Source organism: Manacus candei, unplaced genomic scaffold (genome assembly GCF_025592945.1).
Source record: "Manacus candei isolate 608988 ecotype Guabito, Panama unplaced genomic scaffold, ASM2559294v1 h1tg000033l, whole genome shotgun sequence".
NCBI lineage: Eukaryota > Metazoa > Chordata > Aves > Passeriformes > Pipridae > Manacus > Manacus candei.
In genome coordinates, this window is record NW_026138081.1 from 7609648 (window position 1) to 7632152 (window position 22505).

The following is a 22505-nucleotide window of genomic DNA, read 5'->3' on the forward strand; positions in this document are numbered from 1 at the left end:
GAAGTTATAAAATCATTTTATTTCCATGCACAATTACACTTGCAGTTTCATAGCCTTGGAATTACTGAAGTAGAAGATGCTACCCTAGTTAACAAAGTAAACCATTCATGTATTTTATTTCAGACCTTTTGCTCTCCAATTTTCCATTTCAGTAAGATACACGTCATCCATCTATTCAAACAGCATTTAGACACAGCATTGCTTCAAGTGCAGCAAAGGTGAATTAGCAACTTAGTCACTGCATCGTGTAAACAGTGAATTGTTTCACTATATAGCCTCCACAGAGTTAAGTTCTGCAGGTAGCTGCACAAGCAGCACGTGCTGCAATTCATACTGTAGCTATTACTATATTAAGAAGACTGGTCTTTCGTCAAGGCATGGACTAGCTTGAATTTACCAATTATTGCCATTTAAGCGTACGCCTGGGACATGTGCTGCCTGCTCAGAATAGTTAAGAAAGCAGGCTGTTCCTAATTTTTTTTTCTAGTTACTATATTAGTAATATACTATATTAGAAGTACTTTTTCCAAGCCCTTCCCAGGTAGGCTACTCTCTCTTATAGCTCAGAACTGTTGCTAGTCAAAAGTCTGTATTTTCCCCCACACCCTTTAAGAACATTCTGGGAATCTGAAGCTCTACGTATTAGAGAAAATACAAACTAAATTGCCTCACAAGTGAAATTGCATTGGCAGGAGCTTAAAACACTAGATTTTACCTACTGGACTATGTATATTCTACGTATCTGTTACTGATACTTGACTGGAAAGTTTTAAAGGTATTTTTTGTTTCTTTATCATCCTGAAGTATACACCCATGTCAAACTGCAGTCTTTCAAAGAGATAGACACATTTCATAGTTTGAAGCTTGGAGATGTTGATTATACAGGGATCCAAAGTAGACTGTTAAAGTTCACAATATTCCTCTCTTCCCAACCACACCTTATACTTTGTTAGTATTATTCTGTGAAATAAAAATAGAAGAGAAACTTCCTAGTTGCATAGTAGCAACTACTTCTGCCAAGTTTTTCAAGGACAGGAAACTAAATGACGACATTTTTAAGAGAAAATAATTTTAGAACACATTCAGTTATAAAAGTATGTATTTTTGTGCACAATATATAATTTAACAATCAAAAGCAGAAACTGTAAGCCTTCATTCTTAATAGCATTCAGACATACAAAGATGTACAAGGGTTGATTTCATACCATAGATACGGAAATTAGGCATCTATTCTATAGACAACAGTAAGACAATCCAAGTAGCAGACTGTGTTGTTCACTAACATAAAGGCACCAACTCCCTCATGGATTTGGCTCTTGCAGATCAGGAAATAGTATCGATGCTCCGCTAATACTCAAGCTCAGAGTCTCAGAAATTATTTCCTTGTGTGGTATTCATTGCAATATTACAATTCTGATATACCCATCACAGTGTTCTGTCAGCCAATGTGTTAATTTGTTGTTAGAGCTCAGGCGAGTCAAGAATATGGACTTGTAGTGGCAAGGGAGAAAAACATTCCAATGTTTGGAATGTTCAAATGCTACAGAGCAGGTTTGCATTGTGTAAGCAGAATAAAGGTAACCACTTCAGTCTTCTGTCCCAGGAAGACAATTAAATAATGTATACTTTGCTTTCACAACTAGCAGCAAATAATCCTTCAGTTAACATGAAGTTTGTAAGAAGGAAAAAAAAGCTCATCCAAAATTCCCTACACTTTCTTATGTAGGTGGTTCTTTGAAGTTTCCTGTGCCATGTTCTTAAAAAGTACTTCTTTGCTACTTGGGTTTTTAAGTATATAATCTTCATTTACTGATTGGGCAACTAGTAAGCTTTTGAAATACATTGGCTTTCCAACAATTACTGGAAGCCAATCCACAGTACTGAAGTATCTAATGCCCTAAAAATGACTTCACCTTCTTCACATAAGGCAAACTGCCACTGGCCTATTTATTACATGCAGCTGTTTCATCCTTTGGTCAGTTGTTTGGGTTTTTCTGTTTTGTTTGGTTAGGTTTTTGTTGAGTTTTGTGTGTGTGTGGTTGCTGATTTTGGTTTTTTTCTTTAAATATCAAGTTGTGCTGGGAGTGAACTGAAAATATACCCCTAATACTGACTGTATTTCTGCTAAAAAGAAAACAAAATACCTAACACTGTCTAAACATTTCAATGGATTAGTGTCATCTCTAGCCCTGGGATTCAATATTAGTGGCTACAGGATACTTGTAGACTGTCCTCCCAAAAAAACACCCCATAATGCTATTAGTTTTCATTATGCCTCCAATCAATTTGGTTTGAAGATTTTTGCCATCCAACACTGAGTATCATGGGTTACTCCAAAGCATCACTTTCAACTGTAAAACAGGCATAGTATATAGCTGGGTGGAGTTAAAATTATATAAGCCACTTGCAATTTAATTACTATAAATATTTAAAGAAAAATTCTAGAAATAAATCTAATTATACTACAGTAAAACCAAAATGTTTTTCTTCATAGGAAAGAGCTTCACCTCACCTGGTCAGAAACTCCTCTATTCTGCAATAGAACAAGAACTTTTAGTTGCAAGTAACTTGGACATGTAATATTTCCAATTGCCAGTCTCAATATCTGCAATAATAAACCAGTCAGGAATCTATTTAGAACTAGTTTATTTAGAACTAGCATACAGTTCATAAATGGCTACTTCTTCCTCCAGACCTGTGACAAAAAAGTTTCATAATAAGCTTCTCTGGTTTTGATAGGTTTAAAAAGTACTCCCAAAGTCACTGCAGACATCAAACTTCGCACCAGATTTCAGTCACTATTTTGCACTGGAGAAAGGCATAAACTGAACTCCAGTGAAAACTGGCCAAAAGAGAATAAGATATGGGATGCAAGAGATCTGCATGCTTTTCTACTCAGTTCCTTCCAGTTTAGATGCATCATTCAAACACTTAGAAGTTAACTTTCAGATGAGGGGTGTAAAAATTTCCATCAAATAAATACTTTAGGGAGATAGTTTTATTTTCTTCTACTCACGTGTGCACAGGCTTTAGATCAGGCATATATATACACGCACAACAAATATCAGAACAATGCAGCATGATTTCCTAGTCATGGCCTCCAAAGTGATGCCAATTTACAGTAAAGAAATGGAAACCTCTATATCCCTCCAGTTACCATTACCTTAAAGTTCGTGTGGTTACGAAGTGTTTTAAAGCCCTCAACTCACAAGCTGTAAGTAATGGGCCTCTTCAATTTTGTGATCCACAAACTCAACCCCAAACCAGTCATGTGGTTTGGATTGTAAAGCTATGGTTAGCATGCTAGAGATACAAGTTAGACAATGTTCACCAAGTCCCTATTTTAGTGAAGACACTCAACTTATGAGGTATTTCAAACAGTGCAAAGTGCCCTCTCCAACTTTCCACAACTGTGAATTCAGGTTACCCCTGCTTGTTCAACTTCAATAAAAGGACTGTATTTTCGGTGCAAGAAATTAAAAAAAAAAATTAAAAAAAAAAGAAAAACTGGGAGGAGGAATAAAACATGCAAGAAGATTCTCAAAGCCCTAATACTTTTAGCCCTGAGCAGTATAGAGGAAGTAAAGGCAGATGAGTAGAAGGAAGTTGGCTGCTTTCTTTGAGCCAAAGCCATGTTTACATGAAGCAATAAGAGAAAATTAATTACTATAGAAAGTTACTGCTTCATTTTTCCCAGCCCCTCTTATTAAAGAATAAAAGTTTCACAGATCCATGAATATGGTGGTTTGCAGCTGGAGAGACAGTGTCATTGAACAATGACAGCAGGCTTTAATTGTCAATTAATTTCTTGGCTCTGATGTTGGCTTGCTCAATGCGGTCCCTGTTTGTATCAGCCTGAAAGAGAGAAATTCATACATCATTTGCAGACTCCATGCAAAACAGTTTAAAAATTCAAACTGACACGAACTTCTGAATTCCAAGGTATTATCACTGCTGTAGACAGAAGGGAAGCCAGTATATGCTGTCAATTTTGGCAGAAACCAAATCAGGAGAAATAGTTTCTACTCTTTAGCTGCAGACTTTCAAAACAGCAACTTGCCTCAGTTGGTCAGGAACAATATTAACAAAGTAAGGAGATAAAAATTCCCTCTCTCCAAGTCTTTGGACATCTTAAGGACCTTTACAGAGCAACAAAGTTGCTCTGAACTAGAAGTAATAGTCAAAAGTAGAGCTGGCATAAAGTCAGAATTATTTTGCTTAGCACAAATCCCTGGTTTTCATTCACACACCCTCCAGTGTCCTAGTGTCATAAGAATATGGTATTTGTACAAAAAAGCTCTTTATTATTGTTTTACTACCATAAAGCATCAAAAATCAGCTCACAACATCTAGGTTGAAAAAGTGTCAAAATACAGTTTTATTGAAAGGTATGATAAGGAGACTTGAAATAATTCCTCAGTTATCCAGCCTGCAGTGGGGAATGTCCTCATCACTAGAGGAACTCCCAAGAAGTTCTACCTGTGCCAAGTATTAGCTATTTCACAACTTCATACTGCAAACGGCCGGTAAAAGGACATCTGCAGTTCAAGTCCTTCCCTCCTTTTCTCTCCTTCCTGCCTTTCAGGTCAAGGGTAGAGGGAGGGGCAAGAATCTACTATACAAAAGTGAGACTAACAACACTTCAGAAACACATCCATCTAACTACTAGATCTGCTTCTAAGGAAAAGCCAATAACATAAGTTTCATTACAGGTTTACTCAGATTAGGAGTCCTGCACAGCACTGTAGACTACCAAAAGTCACTTAGTCAAGTCTATATATTTTCCAGATGAGTTAGAATTAAAAAAAGAAAAAAAAAAAAGAAGCAGCAACTCTATTCTGAAGTTAAGCTTAATATTGCTTTTTGTTTCTTTATATGATACTGTCCTTTGGAGATTTACACTCAGCATTTTGATTTGGTTTCCATACTGTTCACTAGATTAAAAAGTTATCAACAGAAAAGGATTATTTTAATTATCCTGACACAGGTTGCTAGTCACAAAGCCAGGAATTGCACTTTCGTTTTCACTGTGTTCTGTAAAGCAATTCTAACTTGTATACAACATATTTTAAGAATTAGTAAGACTTGATCAGCAAGATTTTCTCAGGCCACTAAAGCAAAAAAGCAACAGGCCAAAACCAGGTGCTTTAATCTACTAGAAACACTATTGCTAAAAATAGTAATTCCTACTTGCAGTTCATTTGAGCAGGTAATTTTCAGTCTGCTTTATAAATTGTAAGAATTTCCCACCTAATTTTAAACTCCAAGGAATATTCTAGCGTACTTTAAAATGTTTGACTTTTTTACCTGATAATCAGGTCTACAATTTCAAGAACAGCAAAAGACAGTTAAAGCATCCTCCATAGAATCATGCTGATTTGCCTTATTAATACAACAACCCTTTAATTACTAGACAAAATTGAAATGCTGACACAAGTACAAACAGCATTTTTGTCAAACTAGCTCTGTATATGAGAAAACATCATTTATCTTGCTTTTAACTCTACTACACATTTCAGTGAGACTTTTAACTTTGAGATTTTTAAACTTCCCATTTTGTCTTAATACTAAAATTTTACAGGAATTTGTGTTCACTGCTGCTTTTTGAAGTCTTTAAAGTTTTCATTTCCTTTCTAAACCAGGATGTTTGTAAGAGAACTTTTAATATGGGCATTTCTAAAATAGGCCTAACATACTCATTAAGTTTCCCTTTGAAAGACACCCCCTTCTGCCAAACATATTTATATATGCTTAATCTGCTTGGGGAATCTAATATTTAAGTAATATAAAGTAATAAAAAAAGAAATTTACTGTGACTAACTTCACGTGCAGATGAAGGCATCCCTGTGCACTTACAAACCTCATTATTCCAAAGTCTTCTCAGTCCCAATATTAATTTGTCCCAAAGAATTAGGGCAATGAATTATCTGTTTTATTTTATATTTAATTATTCTAGTGACTTTTTAGAAATCCCAGAAGAACCTCCCTATTTTTACAAATACCTATTCCCTACTGCATAAAAGATTTCCTGCAAGCAACAATCCCCCAGTTATACCTCCAGTAAATGTTTTTCCTTTTGATCCCATCAAGTTTGTTTGTTTCCAGAGTAAGTAGTAACCTGTATATATGTAGTATATAAGTAGTAACCTAAATATATACTGTATATTTAGATTTTCTGACACTCTGAAGCATTTGAACCTTCCACTACTTACCCAAACACCAAGGTATATTTCCCATTGAAATCACTGCAACCTAGAGGATGGTATAACCTTAATGCATATTTACTGCAAATACCAATAGATAGGACAGTAGCACATTCCTAGTAACTTCTCAGTTACAACCTCTAAGCTGAAAGCAGAGAACACCTTTGACGCTTACCTTTACGTTTATCCGGTCTATTTGTTTATTCTGGGCATCAATTTCATTGCCCATATCCAAAGCCATGTTTTTCAAATTCCCAAGAATGTTTCCCACTTGAGCAAGATTTTCATCCATTTCATCTTCTCTGGCATCATTTGTTATTCTGTTCAAGTAATTAAGGTAAAGTTTCAAGAATCAAGAACTTGCTTTACTCTAGATTTAGTCCAATAGGACTTTGTTGCACAATGTATTCAAACCAAGGTATGTTTTTCCCCTTTCAAAGCTCCTTGCATTCCAAGCAAGCATCTACCAAAAAAAAAGGTGCTAAGCTAGCCATTATTACAAAAATAGCCTTAAAAATTAAAATACTAGCTAACAGAGGAATTTTAAGACATGAGTTTATCTCAAATACACTTTATGACTAAGAGAGTCTCTCTTTTTTTTTTTTAAGAGTCCCCTCAATAACTGAGCACTAAGCTCTATAGTCCTCACATCCAGAAACAGACTGATAATATCACCACTATTAAAAAAAAAAAAAAGTGTAAGATGAGCACTGCAATACTGACAGCATAGGTGTCTGCCATCTCCTTTCCAAGCTATAACAACTCCTTCAACTTACTATTTAACAACTTCACCTAAAATGCATCTGAAAGAAGCTGATAACTGCTAAGAAATATGAACAAGCAAACCTTGTAATATATCCACCACTTGGTCCTCCAGAAGCCTGAGGCTGCTGCTGGTTTATACGTCTTGGTTGCATGGATATCACATGATCTGCTGAGTTCTCCGTTCCATCTCCCCAGGTTGCTCTGTATGCCTTGCTGGCCTCAAAGTTCTTTGTCCTACTCCAGAAAGAGAAGAAATCTGAATGACTACCTCAGAAATATGCCTTCCTGACTGAAATTAAGTATTAATCTAGGGTTTTCAGAAACATTTGTCTTGTGCCTTAAAGAGATTTAGTTTTGTATGGATAAAGCCTCATCTACGTAATATAATTTCTCATATCTTGATAGTACAAACACAACTAAGGACAGTGATTAATGTGATCTTAAGCTTTAACACAAGAGTTAAAGTAATATACTTCACCAGGACACAGAAGCTTATGACAGTAGCAGGAAGGCTTACATGTCACAAGATAAAGTTGCACTTAAAACAGGCATTAGTATAATCAATCATGATTGGTTACTTTCCAGGAAGAAATGGGGATGAGTGAAAAAACTTCCTCAAACACAAATAGCTATACTATGCAAGAAAACCATAAATCACTATAGGTTTTTATAAAATATTTTCTGTTGCCAAGTCTTTTTTTTTTTAATGTTTCTCAGGGTAATTTTGATTATAAAATAACAGTAATCATATTTAAATAGCTAATGCATTATGCAATTCAATTGTACTAACTCCGTTAAATCAAAACAACTTACCATTACACTTCTATCACATAATTCATAAGAAAAAAAAATTAAAAGCACACTGACACAAAGCAGTCTCAGGAACCACAGAGCCACAAAAGCAAGAAGGGAAGAAAATATAACACAAAAATAACTGATCTAAATTGGGGTCAGTTCTCATTTTGAGAAGAATATTCTCATGTTCACCTTCTTTTCTGGCATTTTCAGGTTTAAGCTAGACAATCCAGATTCCACTGCCACTTTTCTGCTTCTTTAAAAGCCTGTGAAGGGAAATCTGTAATGTCTTTCAGTACATCTAACTTTACAGTTACCTGTAATCAATTTCTATAGATACAGTGCCTTTCAGTAGCCCAGATGTTATACATTTGAAGTGTTGGGAAATTCACTGCAATGAAGAAATATTCCCCTAATTCTACTGGCATTTATATATTTGAAATGGGAAATGGTGTTTCGCAGGTCAGATCCTACAAATAGTAATCTAGAACGAATACACGAAGGGGAAGAAATGGAATCACTTCTCAGCTCACAACTGAAGTGCTGAACCTAGCAAAACCCTAAAGAAACCTAAACTAGTCAATTCTAGCTCTTTGTACATACACAAGCTTACAGATCTCTTTAGGTTTACAGCAACTAGATTGAGCATTGTATTTTAATCTCTTCCATACTAAAGCCACAACAGCAGGAGAACTTTGCGTGATTTGCTTCTGGATAAGCAAAGTCTTAGGTCTCAGAGGCAACCGTAAGGACGTTATTACCAAAAAACAAGTGGCCTGAAAATTAGTTTCACATCTGAAGGAGACAGCTAGAAACAGCATTGTTTGAACTAAACACAGTTAAGAACAAAATTTCTCACCACCTGTTTTTAAGAGCTGTTTTTCAAATTCAACTGAACATTTCAAATGTTCACTTCTCTCATGCTTCATTTCTGTAAAACTAAAGCTATTTATACAACTTGCCATACCAGCAAGAGCTCAAGCAGTTGTTCACCATTTCTATAACTACTACCCCTCTGTAGTAATGGGTATTTTCTGTTCACATCAGTATTACAATACATCAGTCATAAGGAGACCTGCATGCAGACAGACATCATGCACATGCAAGCACAAAGACAACAGAAGCATCACTTCAGACAGCTGGTTAAATATGCATCTGCACTACTAAGACTGACCTTGTCCTAAAATCCACTTTCACCAGTTTAAGCGAATACAGCTTCTTATCCTAGTCTTCATTTTTAGAAAGCAAGCGTCAGTGTTAGAAGAGAATGGAGGACAGAATGGAGAAGAAAGAATAGTAAAGACCAACAAACAGGCAACTTGTTATTAGTACATAGATTGTAAAACAGTACTGCCAATATTTTGTTTTTAGAAAGCTTTTATACATAATCTAAGCCTAGGAGAAATTATAAAAGCAATATTTAATTCAACAAGTGTTCTGATTTAGCTTTATGCTTGTGAAAAAAAATGAAAAGCTTTGGAGATAACTGGTTGACAAATAATTCTGGCATTGACAGAAAGATTGATGTACCAGTAGATATATTAAAGACACTCACTGTTTCTTCTTCTGCACTGCCCTCTACTTATCCGGTAGATTTTTTTTTCTGCACATTACGGTCCATTTGGTACACAACTCTTATTTCTTGTTATCTGTGTACTTTGAGTGCCCCAAGAGTTCACAATTTCTAAGCTTGCTCAGTGTCAATAAGCTGCTTAGCTTCAGTGAAATAAGACTATCAACTATAGAAAACAAAGACTGAGTGTGTCAAAATGCTCAAAGTCCACCAGCTTGATCCAACTAATATAAAGCAGGAAGCATACCTATCCAGAGGTCAGGACAGAACTATCTGTCTTTTCCAGGGCCTCAAGCTCTAGGACTTTCAGTCTTAAAAGCCACATTCATATCTATCCTAAATGATCCTCAAAGTATTCTCCTGGATAACCAGACTCAGCCACTCCAAGGAATCTCTATCTGAACTTCTGCTGCCTCCCAGTTGAATAAGATTTTTTCGCTCATGCTAAAGAGCAAAAAACGACAAATACACACATTATTCATTTCAGTTACCACACTCTATTTCTCCTTCATTTGGAAGAAATATGATCACATCCAATTCACTCAAAACAATTTGACACGCTACTTAAAGCTAGTACAACTTCAAAAAATAATTCTGATCATTGTTCAGGTTGTTTAGGTGTTTACAAGTACAAATCCAGTGCCATACAAGATTACTCAACTGACTTGGATATGGTAGCCATAACAGTGATGTTACAAAGGTAGTGCGAAGCAGGTCTGCAAGAGTTTACGTAGCCATTATTGAAAAGATTAAAGCTTTAACACCAATGTCTGTTCTGTTCTTCTATTCTCCTACTCTCACCCTCCCTAAAGCACGAATATTTTCTAAATGCCTAGAGAACCAATATTACTTTCCTTCCCCAAAAAATAAGTTTTCTTGCTTTTAAGTTAGTACAAAAGCACTTTTGTGAAAAAAAGATTTTTGGAGTCAAATTTCTCAGAGGCAGACACATATTTATTTGAAGTCCTATTTGGTCTCATTTGCATGGACATCGATAGTATTCTACTAAATATCAGCTTTAAGGAGGTTAAGGCACAACTGGGGAGGTTGTTATACAGCAGCTATATCTACAGTGGAAGGGGCACAACATATGGTTAGATGCAAGTAAGCTTTAGCTACTCTTATACAATTTTATAAGGGTGCAGCTCTACAAACCAAAAGAATCAACTATGCTAGCATTTTTTAATTAGCTCTTTTATTAGTGAACATCTCCCAGTACAGCAGCTACTGGGAATATTCTGGAACTTCAGACCCAAGTACCAATATAACTGACCTGTTACAAGGGCAGACACAGAGCCCACAACATTTGTTGAGCTCTGTCAGTGTCTTTTCAGCTTCTCTCATGTCCTTATTTATCTGGTCCATGCCTTCTTCTATGCGATTTAGTTGTTCTAGGAAAGAAACAAGTAATCTGAATAAACATGGATTGGGGGAAGATCAGGGTGGGGAATATTAACATTTCTTTAAAGCAGGAACTTAACAAGTTTCAGTTCTATCTTTATACCAAGACTAAAGCCTATTTTCTTTCCTGCCTTCTAGGATTTTTTTTTTAAGATAAATATTAAGTGATAAGTTTTGTTTACTACATGAAAAATATATTACTCATCCTTAGACCAGCACTTTTTTTGCTGCTTTTAAAATAAATGCACACAGTTACATTCATGGGATGGTGGAGAGAAGCAGCTTCTGTATTACATTGTAACTAACATTATCTCTGAATTACTTTAAAACCTCTTTTAAATACTACAAACACTTGTGAAAAACCAACTAGCAAATCTCATTTTCACATAAGTAGTCTTTAAGAAACCTTTTGTTTCAGCAACAGCTCTTGAATGATGATTTTTTTCTTACAGTCACAATAATGACTTTTAGTGTTAGAGAGGAAGAAGGAAGAACTTACCTCCTTGTTCATCTAGCATGGTAATAGTTTTGATACCAACATCCTGGGACTGCAGAAAGAAATTTAGTTGAAGATATAAAACCAGATTTCAATACAGCAGTGCAAATCTGAAGGTCTTCATAGTAAATTGGATAAGCCAGCCAAGTTTATAATAAAACACTGTGCTAGAAATAACTTCTGTAGTAAAGTTATTCTAAGTTTCAAATTAGATGCTATGTTAGTGAAACAGGCTGATAAGCATCTCAATTAGTGGTGCTTTTGTGAGGGTTTGGCTTTGTTTTTTTACATTACAACAAGATGATAAAATTTATTGTAATAATCATATTGAACTATGACAACATCAAGCTAAAAAGGTAGACCTAGTTGTGCCTCATTTTGAGAAGCAGCATTGGGTTTGTTCTTTATCCCTACACCCTTCAATAGGGCTGACAAGGCCTTTAGTCTTGGAAGCCAGAAGAGAAGAAAGCAAAACAAAGCCTGCATAACCATTCTTGAGAATTCAGCACAAGAGATCATGAAGAGAATAGACTATCACTAGTTTTAGAACACAAAGCAAAAGAAATCAGCACTGAGGAATATACTACAATACAGCTCTTTGCTGGCTCCAAATCTTGAATCTAGCATGCAAGTTGCACCAATGCTTTACTTTAAACTGGCAGCATAGAATGAATCATCAAACTATGATATCAAGAGAAATTTTTGTTGGCTCATTACATGTACTTCACATTTGTGTTAGAGAGTTATTCATTTGGCTATGCTGATTCCAATGCCCCACTGGTAACAGCAGCATCTTCAGCAAACCATAACAGCGCAGGGGAATAGATCCCTCATAAAACTTCACTCAGATAAACCCAAAATACAGATTTGGTTCAAGTCATGTACAAGGGTGTTGAGAGTTTCAGTCTTATCTTTAAAGTTAAAACTGATGAACAGATTGCAAGGTGTATGTAGAATTACTTCTGTTTAGAACCAAAAGCAGCCCTGCTCTCTATTACCCCACCCAATAAAGCCCTACTGTCCTCAAAGTGAGACATTTTCACACTGTTCACAGGTAAAGTGAGCTAAAAGACAAATGAAAGAAGCAAGGGACAAAGTCATAACTGACCATCACAGACTTTTTATAACTGATCCGTAGCATTTGGAGATTAAGTCACTTTGTTTAAGAGGAAAACAGGTAAAAAGGATATCAACCCTTCTGTGATCTGACATAATGTGAAATTCATGAAGTTTAAGTCATTCCAACTCTACTACTGAATTAAAGCAGCAACTTCTACTGACATGTGTGTCTTGAGAAAGACAAAAAGCTGATTAAGCTGTGACAGTTAACATGCTGCTTCTTATACTTAAATCCAGAGGGAATTCTAAAGCTTTTCCTTACCTCAATGGCCAAACCGAGAATCCTCCTTGTGCTTTCCAAAGACTACAAAGAGAATTTTAAAATGAGTGCATTAATTGTCTGTGTATATTTATATCTATTTATATATCTATCTCAGTGAGATAGGCAATGAGTATACAAAGGTTCATCAACCTGTTTATATCTAATACATGCTACAATACAGCCATAGTAGCAGCACATTACTTTTTTTCCTTGGTTTTTAGTCCTTGCTTATCCCATTGGAAAGTCATTATAAAAGGAGATATATTCAAATCGGTTTTAGTTAAATAAGAAAGTCATGAAGTATCAATATGACTAACAATACTGTAGGTACTCAACCTGCATTGTGTCTCTGTAGTCAGGAGTTGGGTGGGTGATCAGTGCTCAGTCAAGCAGGTGACTTTACAGTTCAGAAGTTTAAATTCATTCTTATTTTTAGGAGCAGTCTTCACTCCAGTATTAGCCAAGTAAAGTGAAAATTTAAAACATTCAGCTATACCCTTGCAGAATCAGTACCCTAGTCTGTCTATTTTAAAAAGGATATTCTAATTTCATCAGGCAAGTATTGTAATCCTAGATATCTTCCTACAATATTTACCTCATCAGTGACCTGGTTGGCCCTCAGCTGAATTTCTTCTGGTGATAGTTCTTCCATGATGAGGTAATATTACTTGTAAGTAATCACACTAAAGAGAATCTTCCTCCTGTAATAAGAGACACCAGTTAAGCATCATATTTATCCTTTCATCAGTATTTAGAGTTGAAACTAGAAGGTAGTTCAAAGAATGAAAGCCTATACACTTCATTCTGCTTAGTACAACACCTAGTTAGGACTAGAAGACACTAAAATAATTATTCAGCTGATATGACCTAACTTAGGAGCTAAGAGAAATACAGGAGCAACTGGTATATCCAATAATTTCCTTTCCAAGACTTGGGTTCCTAAACAGCTTTTGAAAACTCTATTGTTATTTTAAGGTAAAAAAAATAAATCAGGAAATTAGGCCTTAAAATAACAAGTTTCCCCACGTTGGAAAAGCACATGGCTTTGCCCAGTAATCCAGAAACAAATTCATTTAGACCTTTAAGTTACTAGCATAAGTTTTAAGTGTTCTTTCCATTCCCATTGAGGGATTTCAAGAGTCATAAGAAGGGGAAACATTTTCATACATAAAACACCACCTAAAATGATTCCAGTCACACTCCAGAAGTAGTTGTTGTTATGGTATGGTGAATCCCTCAAATGCAGAAGCATCTGCAAAAATTTTAATTGGTATTTATCACTCTGTAACTGTAGCAAAGGTTTTCAAATCTACTTCTCTAGTAGATTTGGCTACCCAAAAGTTCACATGCCAGCATAAGCACAACTGCTGGATGTACAACGTAACCCTACAGACTGTGTTTGAGTTACCCAAGAGCCATATTGCAGCCAATGCTACACAGGACAACAGTTTCTTGACTTTTGAGGTAAGGGTATGACAATAACGTTCTCAAACAATGCATAAGAAGGATTTGTTTGTAAAATAAGTCTTTAAAGGGTAATAAGACTCCTATCTTCGAACAGTTGTTTGCAAATGCATTATACTACTACCTTCATGCCAACAAAACATCTTAAAATCTGAAGAAAGAGCGTATACTTTTTAATCAGATACTGAGTTTTGTGTTTTATTCAGTACTGCCAGAACATTGTGCTGTGCTACTAGAACCACATGTTCATGGAGAAACCATTGGAAGAACAAACTAGCAGTGAGGTTGAAAAAGAAGGAAGACAACAGCAGTTAGCACTTCCAATTACCACACTAAGAAGACTAGGTAGTGCAGTTTGGATGGTAACTTCATGACATTATGAATTAACTTCAAAACTGAAGCTTACAGAAACCCTACTAAATTAAACCCTGGGCTTGACAACTGTGATCTTATTAATAAAGTCCTATGAAAGATAATGCCATGCTGAAATACGGTAGTAATTACCTGAAGAGACATAACAATCACATGAAGAGCTACTTCATGTACTGTTAGCTATCAAACCATTCCCGCTCAACTTTGTCCTATTTATGTTAGCTGACAGAGGAACTACCAATCCATTTTTGACACAAATAATGTAACAGTAACACACTAAACCAGAAAGTGTCTGAAGTTGTATCTGACATTAGATAATTGCTTGAAAACACAAGTATTTGCCACCAAATCACAGAAGTTCAGTAGTAAGAGTAAGGTTGGAAGGAACCACAGTGGGTCATCTGGTCCAATCTCCCTGCTCAAGCAGGGTCATCCTAAAAACACACTGCACAGGATTGCATTCAGAGGGTTCTGAATATCTGCAGTGAGGGAGACTCTACAACCTCTCTGGGCAGTCTGTTCCAGTGCACAGTCACCCACACAGTAAAGTTCTCCTCATATTCAGATGGAACTTCCTGTGCATCAGTCTCTGCCCATTGCCTCTCATCCTATTGTTTGGCACTACCGAGAGAAGAGCCTGGATCCTTCCTCTTTACACCTGCATTTCAGACACAGACATTGATGAGGTCCCCTTTCAGTCATCTCTTCTCAAAGTTGAACATGCCCAGCTCCCTCAGCTTTTCCCGGTATGAGAGAGGCTCCAGTCCCTCAATTATCTCTGTTGCCCCCCACCAGACTTGCTCCAGGAGCTCCATATCTCTCTTGTTCTGAGGAACCCAGAACTGGACACAGGACTCCAGATGTGACCTCATCAGGGCTGAGTAGAGTGGCAAAATCACCTCCCTCGATCTGTTGGCAATGCTCTTCTAATGCACCCCAGAATACCACTGGCCTTCTTGGCCACAAGGACACAGTGCTGGCTCATGGACAGCTTGTTGTCCACCAGGACCCCCAGGTCCTTCTCTGCAGAGCTGCTTTCCAGAACGTCAGATCCCAGCCTGCACTGGTGCAGAGGGTTATTCTTCCCTGGGCGCAGGACCCTGCATTTGCCTTTGTTGAATTTCAGACAGTTCATCTCTGCCCAGGTCCTTCTGAAGGGCTACACAGCATTCTGAAGCCTCAGTCACTCCGCCCAGCTTTGTGTCATCAGCAAACCAGTTCTAACAGCTGACAGACAAGCTTTGTGTTCTCCTAGATTGCTCACATCTTCCTGAATAGTTCCACTGCCAGTCAGCAAGAAGTTCTATGGAAACCCATAGCACTCCTCCACTTTCCCCTTAAATCAATGGTATTTGGTCTTGAAACTGTTTATAAATTGATCTAACGCTGAAGAAATATAGCTGCAAGATGTAGAGGAAAAAACCCTTCCACATAGCAGACAGAGAAAATCCAGGATTCCTCGAAGCTGAGGTAAGCATGTGTTTATCTTCTGATGCTCATATTTGGACACAATGTTTTGCCTCTTGTGAAACAAAATCATACTCTAAAACAATATTTCACACAACTGCAAAGACAAATGACCTATGTGCGAGGAAGCTAAGCAAAACCACTCAGAACACTTGGTTCTGACAATCTTTTATCATGGATAATAGGGTACAGTTATTTTCTAGTCTTTTCTGATAATTTCTTAAGGTCTTATGACACTGAGAATAATGAGAGAACTCTTCTTTCTCTATACTTCCCAGCAAGCTTACTCGCCTTCACTTTTCAGCCATTGTCTTTAGAGCTATGCAAAACAAGATAGCATTTTCTTCTTAAAACAGGCTCAAGAAAGCACTTTTTGCATTTGTTTTATTATAATTTCTGTTTAAAACTGAATATCCAAACCCAATAGGATAGATTCCAAAAAGCCAGTTTTATTCCCATTAGTTTGCAGCATTGCTTTTGTAAGCCCACACATAACCTGCACAGTAGCTCTGCAGAGTCAATTAGTGCCATAAAGCAGAATAGAAAAAGGACATTCCCTAGGCAGTAAAAAGACTTTTCACCATACAGCAGTTTAAAACAGTCAAAAAAGCACACAACAGTAATTTAAAAGAAACCAAACATTTCCAAAAAAGCCTGTTTCCAGAGCTGTAAATACACACTTGATAGCTGCATGCCTAATTGGAATAGCTGAACATACTATGTGCCTTTACTGCAAGATATCTCTGAAGAAGTTACAACGCCCAAGATGACATCATTTGTGTTGAAATAACAACTCAGCTATTCCAACAGAACACAGTATACACACATAAAGGATACTCATTCGCCCATCTTTCTGCCGAGGAATCGAAGCACCCATTGAGGTATCCAGCTCTTAAGTTAATGGTACATGACAAAATGATTCTGTATCCAAGGCATTAAGATTACTCAATAAAGACAAAATATACAGAGAGAAAAACTTGATATGGCTAAAGTGTACCTAACATGTATTTTTATTATGATAATTGCCAAGGCAAGCATTTATTTTAATATCCATGTTCAATGCCTATTTGTTTTGCTTTCCCTCTCCTTCCATTTTAAAAATCCTAACCACAAAGTAACCAACGTGAAAAAAGAGGACAGCCTAAAATGAGACTTCATAATTATAATGGAACAACAGTCCGCTATTTTAGTTTATTTTCTCTCTAGACTGGCAAGTTTTAAACAAGTAACTAATGTGCCTAAATACAAAGTAAAACTCCTTTGAAGAAGGATGTGATGTCAGCTGTATTTACTTTTCATTATCAAAAAGTATTCTGCAGTATTTACTCAGTTACCAACCTGCAAGGATTAAACGCATTTCAGTACAAGTCTCCCTCAGCCCCTTACATAGGAAGGCCAGGCACCTACAGACTATGCAAAACTAAACTTGCTACAAAAATACATCTTCATGAAGTAATGAGCCTCATGAAACTTTTCTACCAGGAAATTTAAGACTACAACACATTCACATAAAAAAGGAAGATTCATTGTGAAACAAGAGCAACAAAGAAATAAATGCATGGCCTGCAAATCATAATAATCTGATTTTATTTTGGAGATCGTGAGGGCAGAAAAAGTTCCTTGAAATTCCAATTCCAACCACAATGTTATCTCTTCATAACTCCTGTTAGGCAAAGCCACCCCATAAGCTCACCACTATAATGCATTTTAAAGTTATGGTATTACTGCCCAAGCCAGCTGAGGATGGTTTAGGCTGAAGTTACTTCTATCTCTTGGACAAGAAGAACAGTGAGGTAAAAGAAAACAGATTTATGTCTGCACATACATTTTTTCCACTTACTCTGCATTTAGTCATGCCTCTAAAAACTGTGAAAAACTTTCAATTCATCCTCCTATGTTAGGTTCTTAGGTTGGAGATGACCGAGGAAAAGAAAGCAAGGGTGATTTTACAGAACTGTTTAAAACCTCAAGATATTTCCTGCATTACAAGCACTTTTGGGCTGATTTTGGTAAGGTGCCAGATCCATTTAAAGCATCTCAGGCTTAGAGATCTTAATTTGGTTTATCAACACACCCATACAGCAGCTGAAGCATTTTCATAGGTTCTTTGTCTAATTTGAAAAAACTGGAGAGTGACACAGAGTGATGTCAGCTATGGTTATATCTATATTAGCAGTAGGGTGGTCTTGTGAGACGATGGGGAAAATTTTTGCTTGGGAAAAGCACTGCTCACGTAGCCATATTTCAGGTGGATCAGTCACAAGTGTTGAATCAGAGTTCTGTCCCAACCCCAGCTATTGAACTGAGAGCTAACATCTGCCAAGCCATAACTTTCGTAGTGCAATAGCAGCAAATTCAGTGTTAGCAATACCCACAGCGACCTACTGTCTGCATGTACACATCTTCAGTTCTAAATATCTGCTTGTGATCAGAAAGCCAAGGCAGTATCACTTCATCCAACAGCAGCTCACTGGCTGGGTTTCCTGAAAATAGGCAAATTAAAACCTCTGGAGGGGAAAAAAGCATTTGAATTGACAGACTATCAAGATCCAAGTACTGTTTTATGCAGCCAGGAACAACATAATTCATCTTGGCCACTCACCTTCCCAGATCACACAGTAAAAATTAACATGAAATTTTTTTTGTTGTCCCTCTCACTGGTCTAAGATACTCCTCTCTACCACTAAGGGTTTTCATTTTCATTCGGAATTACTTGCAAACCGGAAGCCAGCTTTTTATGCCAACACACTCAGTCTCCAATGTAAACAAGTTCCAAAAGCCAGTACAACAGTGAGGCTGCACAGTGTTTTCAAGGGGTTTTCAATACCAATAATCTTCTTAGGCTTATGATACACTTCCAAGGTATTATAAGCTATAGTAGGCAATTTACATGCTGCTTGAACATGTTTTTCTTCAGCACTAGTTGAGAAGAAATTCTAATGCTCATTAGCTCTAGGAAAAAAGACAACTTACTTCCTTTCTTTATGATAGTCATGACACATTCAGGTTGTGCTATCCAAAGCACTTGAAACCCTTACTGGTCTTTATGAATTTAAATTAACTGCAGGGCACCACAAGACCTAATAAAGTGCTTGTTCAACTCCAGTTACACAGTCCATGTCTGTAAAAGACTACAGACAGGAGCAGGCTGTCAAAAGTGACAAGTTGACTTGCATCAGACCAATAAATTGTTTTGATTGCTTGCACTTTTACAAAAGCACCCTGAGTGATAAGACTTTTGTCCTGCATCTCTGGCTCAAGATCTGCAACAAGCAGCAGTTTTGTGCCTCTGACAGGCAGAATACCTTTCAGAAATTTGTCATATATCCACCACATTTGCTACATATCATAAATTGATCCCTTACTCACCGTCTGAGGGTACTCTATTTGAACCCAGTCCCTTTGCTATGAAGATACGTTTCTAATCAATATAGCAAAATTTTCTTCCTTCTTTACCAATAACTCTAAACTAAAAGCTAAACACAAATGTTTACCAATTGTTGTGCATTTCAGGTTTTTTTCTGCTGAAGATGTTTTGGTAACATCGATAACACACAGCAGTCTGTGCTTTGGTTCCATAAAGGGAGAATAAGTAAGGCATCCACAATTTTCTTGTGAGTAGGAAGTAAAGTGAGAGAAGAAGAAATCAACATAATACTTTTGGCCATGGAAGACAATGGCTGTGAGAACTGAAAGTTGGCATAAGATTATCTCTTTAATATCAAAACCATAAGGCTTATTAAGGTTACTCATTTTTATAAATTCATGATATCAAAGAATCCTACCCTTTCTACTTCCAAATAACAGTATCTGACTATCTCTTCACTTCAGAAGAAAGAGAAAGTAATTCTTGTACTCTACCCTTTTAACACAAGCCACTAGTAAGAATACTAAAACCCCTACAATTCCCGATTCACTAATTCTTTCATGGGATGTTTCATACACATACCAGGGAAAGAAAGAATAGCTACTTTCCAGTACATCTAAAAGTAAGATTGAGAAACGCAGCCTATGCCATTTTATCACAAAGGGAGAAGCTAGGTGATGACACAACCCTACTGTTGCAGCAATTGACTGAAAGCCAGAATCCCATGAGTTGTATTTTTAGCCATCAGTGAATTGGTACAGACTCAGGTGATTGTGGATGCTCTCAGTTCTTTCACTTATAAAGCAAACTGTTGGCTTCACCAGAAGACAGAAAAATTCATGAAACAATATTCTTAGAAACATGAATTATTAAATGTATGTACATGCTTGTAAAGATCAAAAATTAAACAGTTTACAAGCTAGGTACCTTTGTGTTTAGGGTTGGAGGCTTTTGTTCTTTCAAATTCATCATCACTAATTTAGTTATTGTTTTCTTAAAAACCCTTTCTTAACACAAGCAATTATTCTACTTGTTAGTTAGCTGAAATTCAGCCCAGATAATGCAGGGTAGCACAAGGCATCAGCACCAGAATGTACTCCTCCACATGATTATGCCTACAAGATAAATGAATAAAGCATCTGTGACCCTGGGGGAAGAGGCCAGGGCCCAAGAACAGGACACAACTCTGCATGCTTCCTGCTTTCTTATCAGCTTCCTGAACACACTGCACAGAGGCGATAGCACAAAGAACGGGCGTGAGCAATGCCACCTCCTCTGTGCAGCGTATCCAGTTCTGTACTCATCTCAACAATTCATTTTTGTCCCTGGAAAAGCCTCATGAAACCTCCTTCAAATTAGTTACTGGCCAACAGAATTTTATAGTCAAACTTTGATTCACATACAGACAGTAACAGATTCCATTTCTTCTAATGACACAAATTGTGCTGTATAATAACCTAGTTCAAAAACTGCAGAGCTGAGGTCAGGCATTTATTACTAGAATGTCAGTAAGCAATTAACTGCTCAATTCCATCGGTCAATCAGTACTGTAGGAGGCTTTCCCTTTGTCCCTATACACCTTCCTACATAGCTGTTCTCTCTACAGCACAGGAGCAGGTTTGTTTATGAAGAGGAAGTAAAACAACATCCTTAGTTCTGAACACTGAGCATCTACTGTCCTTTTTCAGGGAGCAAAAAAGAGGAAGGTAAATAGCTACAGAAGTTGCATAAAGAAATTTCCGAAGTTTCTTAAGTTTGTGTACTTAGGTTGTCAAATCACGTGTATTGATTTGATAACCTTCTTGTGTGAAACAGAAAGTGAAAAAAGGGGAAGAAAGTGAAAAATAAAGCTGACTCTTATTAGCTTCCCAGAAGAGCCAAGGGCATCGAGACATACAGCTGAGGGAAGTACCAAAACACAGGTTACGTTCGATGCTTTCTGATGACCACTACAACATGTTACGGCTGAGTTCAAAGGCAGCCGGGTACAACGTAGGTTTAAGAAGACGCAGCAATGGGTGGGTTTTCTCCTGTATCCTATCAACAGCTCAATTCACGGGCTCTCGCCAAGCAGGGGGGAGCCCGCAAGGCCTCCCCGCACACGAGGGGACGGGCGCAGCCCAAGGCTGAGGCGGGGGCTTGGAGGACCCGGGTCCGCCTCCGGCCTCGCCGCGTCCCGGCCGCCCCCTTACTCCGCGCAGGCGAGACCGGCCGGCAACCGCGGCCGGGCCAAGGCCGCCTCGGCCCACAGAGGCTCCCGCCCGCCCCGCTCAGGGCGCTACGAGGCAGGAAAGCGGCCAAGGACCGAATCCGCCCGGCTACCGCCTTGCCCGGGGCGCTGCGAGCTAGCAAAGCCCGCCCCGCCGCACACCTACCGGTACCAGCGCCGCCGCTCCCTCCCGCCGAGCCGGGCTGGGCCGTGCTCAGCCGCCCCTTTAAGGTCCCATGTCCCGCCCGCCCCCGCTGCCGAGCGCCGGCCCGCGCGCGCCGCCGCCGCCCCCGGAAGCGAGAGCGGGCACCGCCCATCCGCCACTCCCAACATGGCGGCGGGAACCAGCCGCCCCCGCGGGAGGTCTCCGTACACCCCTCATGGCGCCGCGCGGGGTTGGGGCACATGAGTGCCGCCCCGGGCCGTGCGGGATGTGCCATGCGGGGTGTGCGCGGTGTCCATGCAGAGTGTGTGGAGCGTGCGCCGTCCGTGCGGTGCCCCGCGGTCCGGCCGCGCTGAGCGGAGCTGCGTTAGCAAATAGCGCAGAAATAGCCCTGTTTGTATCAGCGAGGCTTTTCCTCCAGTTAAGTTTCTCTCTATTAGGACGATGCGTGTCAACTCTCTTCTGTCACCAGCGGAGAGAACGAGGGCAGAAAGGGAAAGCTGCTGTTGGCAGTCACAGACCTTTTCCAGCTGGACTGGGCAGCCTTTCCCAAGATGTATTCCTTCTCGGGTGTGGATGCTCAGGTTGCTGTCGGATCCCGTACCTGCTGTAAGGTTGCAAGCACTGCCAGTACTGCCGAGAGCTCTCACAGCACCGGGGCCGCAGCAGCTTACGCGGCTCGTTGAGCCTGTACAAGGTCCCTCTGCCAGTGAAACTGCTGCGACCTCAGGCCCTTGGTTTCCCTCCTCTCCCTCTCGGAGCATCTCGGGATGTTCTGAGCTCCTGCGGACTTTGGCTTCACAAAAAGTCCCAGTGGAGTAAGGTTATTGTACGCTGCAAAACGCGGGC

General features: G+C 38.6%; 1 protein-coding gene across 2 annotated transcripts; it reads right to left on the reverse strand.

Moving 5' to 3' along the window:
• Window positions 1-2629: 2629 nt before the first annotated feature.
• SNAP23 (synaptosome associated protein 23) lies at window positions 2630-21767 on the reverse strand. 2 transcript variants are annotated; one of them, XM_051791863.1, is made up of 8 exons: window positions 21660-21767; window positions 13210-13315; window positions 12615-12656; window positions 11237-11285; window positions 10610-10727; window positions 7050-7202; window positions 6379-6523; window positions 2630-3855 (listed from the first exon to the last, which is right to left on the reverse strand). In XM_051791863.1, exons 2-8 carry the CDS (start codon window positions 13264-13266, stop codon window positions 3790-3792), a joined length of 630 nt encoding a protein of 209 aa, XP_051647823.1. In that variant the 5' UTR covers window positions 13267-13315; window positions 21660-21767; the 3' UTR covers window positions 2630-3789. The 2 variants fall into 2 exon arrangements, with proteins under 2 accessions (XP_051647823.1, XP_051647824.1); XM_051791864.1 differs by having other exon boundaries at window positions 13210-13312; window positions 21654-21733.
• Between the last annotated feature and the right edge of the window lie 738 nt (window positions 21768-22505).